Raw genomic sequence first — 6,158 nt, 5'->3', positions numbered from 1 at the left:
AACTGTGAGTCTGTTTCTTTTTTGTTATTTTCAATAATTTGTTTTATTTTTTATAATCACATATAAGTGATATCATACAGTATTTGTCTTTCTCTGAGTGTTTTCATTTCCTTAGGGGAAATTGTTTTATTTAGCTTTCCTTTTTTATTCAATGAAAGATTCTTTTGAGTCTATAATTCTTTACAAATTTCAAAAGTTTCATGTACATGATTTCATATAATTCCATAAAAACCCTTTAAAAATCTTTATCTCTATATTTCTCCTCCCCACTTCTCTCTCTCCACTGGTAGCTACTAGTTCTTTTGCTATATCTGTAAGTGTGCTTCTTTTTTGCTTTATTCACTAGTTTGTTGATTCTTTAGATTTCATATGTGAGTGATATCATACAGTATTATAAATTTACTGAATTCATTTATTAGTTCTAACAGTTTTTTGGTAATTTCATTAGGATTTTCTACGTATTGTGTCTTGTCATCTGCAAACAATGACAGTTTTACTTCTTTTGCAATCTGAATTCCTTTTATTTCTTTTTCTTTTCTGACTGCTGTGGGTAGGACCTTCCAATACAATGTTGAATAAACGTGGGAAGACTGGGCCTCCTTACGTTAAGATCCATTACATCTTGTTTGTAATCTTCAAGGAAATGTCTTCTGCTTTTCATCACTGAGTGTGTGGTTGTCAGTTTGCCATTGTTGTTGTTGTTCAGTTGCTAAGTTGTGTCTGACCCTTTGCGATTCCATAAACTGCAGTGTGCCAGGCTTCCCTGTTCTTCACTCAGAGTTTGCTCAAACTCATACCCATTGTGTAGATGATGCCATCCAACCACCTCATCCTCTGTCACCCCCGTCTCCTCCTGCCCTCAATGTTTCCCCATGTATGGCCTTTATTATGTTGAGGTATGTTCCCTCTATACTGATCTTCTTTATAGTTTTTTAAGTGGAAACAGTGTCAGACTTTATTTTTTTGGGCTCCAAAATCACTGAAGATGATTGAAATTAAAAGACACTTACTCCTTGGAAGGAAAGTTATGACCAACCTAGACAGCATATTGAAAAGCAGAAACATTACTTTGCCAACAAAGGTCCGTCTAGTCAAGGCTATGGTTTTTCCAGTGGTCAAGTATGGATGTGAGAGTTGGACTGTGAAGAAAGCTGAGCACCAAAGAATTGATGCTTTTGAACTGTGGTGTTGGAGAAGACTCTTGAGAGTCCCTTGGACTGCAAGGAGATCCAACTAGTCCATTCTAAAGGAGATCAGTCCTGGGATTTCTTTGGAAGGAATGATGCTAAAGCTGAAACTCCAATACTTTGGCCACCTCATGCGAAGAATTGACTCATTGGAAAAGACCCTGATGCTGGGAAAGATTGAGGGCAGGAGGAGAAGGGGACAACAGAGGATGAGATGGCTGGATGGCATCACCGACTTGAAGGACATAAGTTTGAGTGAACTCTGGGAGTTGGTGATGGACAGGGAGGCCTGGCGTGCTGCGATTCATAGGGTTGCAAAGAGTAGGACATGACTGAGCAACTGAACTGAACTAAATCATAAATGAATGAGGACTTTTGTCAGAAGCTTTTTCTGGATCTATTGAGATGCTCATATGGTTCTTATGCTTTATATTTAATATGAGACACAGTATATGTGTATAACCAGTTGCTCCAACTTAACATATTGAATGGGTCCTACTCTCCTCTTTAAGTTAGCACTTTGCCCAAAATAAAACGATTATATTAATAAAGATTTATTTCTAGGTCTTCTATTCTTTACATTGCTGTATATATTTTTCCTATATAAATGTTACACATACTAATTACTTCACTTTTGTAGTATATCTTGAAATTTTTTAATGTGTGTGCTCCAATTTTGTGATTTTTCTTCAGGATTGTATGGGCTTCCTTGGTGGGTCAGATGGTAAGGAGTCTGCCTGCAATGCAGGAGACCCAAGTTCGAGACCTGGGTCAGCAAGGTCCCCTGGAGAAGAAAGCCCCATTCCAGTATTCTTGCGTGGAAAATCCCAAGGATAGAGGAGACTGGCAGTTATAGTCCATGGGGTCGCAAAGAGTTGGACACGAATGAGTGACTAATACTTCATGGCTGATCCAGACCATTCTCATTTCCATTCAGCTTTAGAATTGAATTATTTCCAAAGACAATGACCTTTACCCACACTTGGTGTATACTGTGTGGACTCGAATCTGCTCCCCTAAAGCCAAAACAGTGGCACCATGGCTATATTTGGTGGTTATAAACTGTGTTTAGGGGAGGTGATCACAAAGAACACATTAGAACATTCTTTTGTTTTTCACCAAAAACACTTGATGCAGTAGAACAGTGAAATATGTCTTTAAAGTATCAGAGGTTTTGGTACCAAGAATAGTATATTCTATGAAATTGTGATTTAAATGAAGGAGCCATGCAATGATGGTTTTCAAATTTGCAAGAAAGTTTTTTTTTCAGCTGGTATCTTACAAAGAAAGTCTTTCATCATTGCCCAGGTCATGTAATTTATTAATACTTTTAAATTCCATGTGATATAAATATTTATTTGAAGAAGTTCAGACATTACAAATATATACCAAGAAGTGGAATTTCTCTCCCTCTCAGTCCTTGCCTCCCCTCACACTTCCATTTTTATTTCAGTGACTATAAAAATATATATCATAAAAATTTAAAAACTATAGTGGATTCATCCTTTTGTACTTTGTTATACTTAATTTTTTCTAATTAATGACATTTCAAGAAAGTAATACAGATCTGTTTCATTTTTTCAGCCTTTTGAATATTGTTACATTTTACATAAAACCCCACAATTTTCTTATTTCCTATTAATAGAGTTTTAGGTTTTTGCCAATTTTTATCTGTTATAAACTGAGACTGACTAAATAAAATCTCAGTACTCAATATACACTTATGATAATATTCCTTCAGTTAGACACTTGAGTGCTAAAGTCTCTAGAATACAGTATTAAATCATATTTTAAACATACAGCTTTAGGGATAGATGGAGACAAGAAAGATTTCAACATTCCACTATGGAATGGATATTTTAAAGTCACCACTCTTGATTCTTGTTCTTTTAGGCCATTAACATTTTCAATTGTCTGTTAAAAAAAAAGAAATTGAAACTAAGCTACAGCAATGTAATGAAGGAAGGATAGAAAGATAAGAGAATTCTAAACTTGAAAACTTAGTAATTAAAAAAGAAGAAGTTTTGGAGGAGAAAAATAAGGGATTATGGAAGTCCTCAAATGAGAAAATTAGCTGAAATGCATCCCTCCATCCTCTTCTCCTTTCCCTCCTCTCCTTTCATTCTCCTTCTTTTAAACATTTTCAAAGACAGTCGGCAGCTACAAATTAAGAACTTTTTTTTTTTTTAGCATTATACTGAATTTGAAGGATTTTGGAGATAATTCTTAATAAAAGAGAGAAACTAGTTAAGGAAATCTATGTGGGAAAAGTGAAAGTTAATCGCTGTGTCCGACTCTTTGTGACCCATGGACAGTAGCCCGCCAGGCTCCTCTGTTCATGGAATTCTCCAGGCAAGAATGCTGGATTGGGTTGTCATTTCCTTCTCCAGGGGATCTTCCCAATTTAGGGACTGAGCCCAAGTCTCCTGCATTGCAGGAAGATTCTTTACTGTTTGAGCCATCCACCCAGTGTGGGAAAAGGATTAGGTTAAAGCAGCATTTGAAAGATGCAATGTGATGACTCTTTGTAGAAAAGAGGAGAAATAGTGGGGAAGAGTATCATGATTTAATCACAGGCAGAGCCAATTAATAGGCCATCAGCAAAGTATGTAAATGCTCACAATACCTTGCCCCACATGGGTTAAAAATGCTAATCTCCAAGAGCTTGCTTGATCACCAAGAGCCAGTAGAAACCAGATTTAAATGGGGATGATTCCTTTGTGTGTACATCAAGAGGGTGCTGCCTGGGGTTTCCTCCTGCCCACCAGCTTCCTCAGACCCTGTTTCAGGTCTTTGTTTCTTAGGCTGTAGATAAAAGGATTGAGCATGGAGGAGAGAACTGTGTAGACAATTGTTGCCATGTGGTCCCTGACGGTGTAGGTGGACACAGGCTGTAAATAGACATAGAAGATGCTTCCATAAAACAGTGTTACCACAGTGAGGTGAGACCCACATGTGGAGAAGGCTTTGCGTTTCCCAGAAGCTGAGGGAATTTTAAGAACTGCAATGAGGATTTGTATATAAGAGAAAGTAATGCATAGGAAAGGGGTCACTAAAATAAAAGATCCTTCTATCAATATCACAATTTCGTTGACAAATGTGGGGGAGCAGGACAATTTTATCAGAGGGCTGAGGTCACAGAGAAAGTTATGGATAATATTAGAGTCACAGAAGGTGAGCTGATTCAGCAGAAGTGTGTGTAGGAGTGAGTGGAAATGAGGCAACGAGCAGGAGAAGGCCACCAGCAGGACACAGCGGCGGTGGCTCATGATGGTGACATAGTGGAAGGGGTCACAGATGGCCACATAGCGGTCATAGGCCATGACTGCCAGAAGGCAGCTGTCAGTGTTGCCCAAGGCATATATAAAATACATCTGGGTCAGACATCCAGCATAGGAGATGGTCTTATGTGACAGGAAGTTCACCAGCATCCTGGGGACAATGGTTGTTGTGAAGCAAATGTCAGTGAAAGACAGGACACTCAAGAAGAAATACATGGGGGTGTGCAGTTGGGGGTCAGAACGGATGGCCAGGATGATGAGCAGGTTCCCTGTTATGGTGACCAGGTACATGATGAGGAAGAGGATGAAGAGTGGCTTCTGGTCCTCAGGCTGGGAGGAGAGTCCCAGGAGGATGAACTCAGAGACACTGCTGGTTTGGTTGAGTCTTTCCATTGACTCGGGTCTATTAATAGCTATATACAAGAAGGTTTATTATTTCACATGCTTCAATTCTGTATCCCAAATCATGAGAACCCAGCAGATCATTGTTCCCTCTATTTGGTCATCATTAGCCACTCTGCAGGGAAAGCTTGTTACCCTTATCGTTCTTGATGTGGTCCTTCCTTCCCAAATCCATGGGCTTGATAAGAACCTTATATTGCAAGCTGGAGGGACAGAAGAAGAGTTTTACTTAAAAAAATATTGAGGTGAACCTCTTTGATTCTAGTTCCTTCATTCCTATTCTGGAAAATTCCTATTTCCTTCTTGGGAACATAACAATAAAACAGATGTTTCTTTTGAGTTGTTCATTTTGTAGTTTGGGAGACAGATCATCAGCAGAGTAGGTAATATTATATCATGTAGGGATACATTTTTAAACAAAATACAAGAAGATGGAGGTGACTGGGGATTAGAGGGCATTTTAGATATTGAAGTCACAGAACACTCATTCCTTATCAAAGCAAATTCAGTTGGTATACTAGGTCTTGGGTGGAAATAACCATTTTTCAAAATAACCAACAGAGCTAATCTCAAAGGAATGTTGAATCCAGTACAATAGTGATTTTTCCTTTTGTCTGCACACAGAATGAGAGGCTCTCCCTCCTTAGCTCATGGGATATGAGCGTCAGTCTATGCAGATCTTCCCTCTTTGTAAAACCATTTTCCTTTTTTTAAACTCCTGTTGTAAATTACATTTGTATAGTATGGACATCCATTTTTGACTCTTCAATTTTTTCCTTAAAATTCCTCTTTCATATGTTTATCCAAAAATAACTGTGAGAAACATGTCTACATACATGTTTTTTTTTTTTTTGGTTGTATCTAGTGACCTAGCAATGGACATTAAAATAGCCTCTGTTTCTTACTACTGCAAAAGTTCTATAATGAGGGATTGTGCATCTACAAAGTACTCTAACAAAGTGCTTTAAATCAAGATTTCAGAGTCAGCGTATCCCCCTATATCTTGTGAATAGACATATCCCTTAGGGATTTTGATACATTTTGAGATGTTTGGGTATTTATACATTCTTAGCTACAGTAAAAATCTCAACATATATACTTTCATATCATATATGACATGAAACACACATATCATCAAAGTGTCTAAAATAATTTCTTTAGAGGCACCATATCCTTTCAGACATTTTGAATGCACATTGGTATAAAAGTACATTGATATATTATCATATTAATTAATAGAAAAAATAAGTAAGTGCTTACATTTTAGTTTTAAGTTACCCCAAGTTAC

General features: G+C 37.6%; 1 protein-coding gene across 1 annotated transcript; it reads right to left on the bottom strand.

The window, feature by feature from the left end:
• Positions 1-3,916: 3,916 nt before the first annotated feature.
• LOC104983098 (olfactory receptor 1L8-like) lies at positions 3,917-4,861 on the bottom strand. The gene has a single exon (XM_010832578.1). The coding sequence runs from the start codon at positions 4,859-4,861 to the stop codon at positions 3,917-3,919; it is 945 nt and encodes a 314-aa protein (XP_010830880.1).
• Between the last annotated feature and the right edge of the window lie 1,297 nt (positions 4,862-6,158).

Source organism: Bison bison, unplaced genomic scaffold, assembly GCF_000754665.1.
Source record: "Bison bison bison isolate TAMUID 2011002044 unplaced genomic scaffold, Bison_UMD1.0 scf7180017861366, whole genome shotgun sequence".
Taxonomy (NCBI): Eukaryota; Metazoa; Chordata; class Mammalia; order Artiodactyla; family Bovidae; genus Bison; species Bison bison.
The sequence above is the reverse complement of the archived record's forward strand: the minus strand, read 5'-3'. Positions and strand labels throughout refer to the sequence as shown.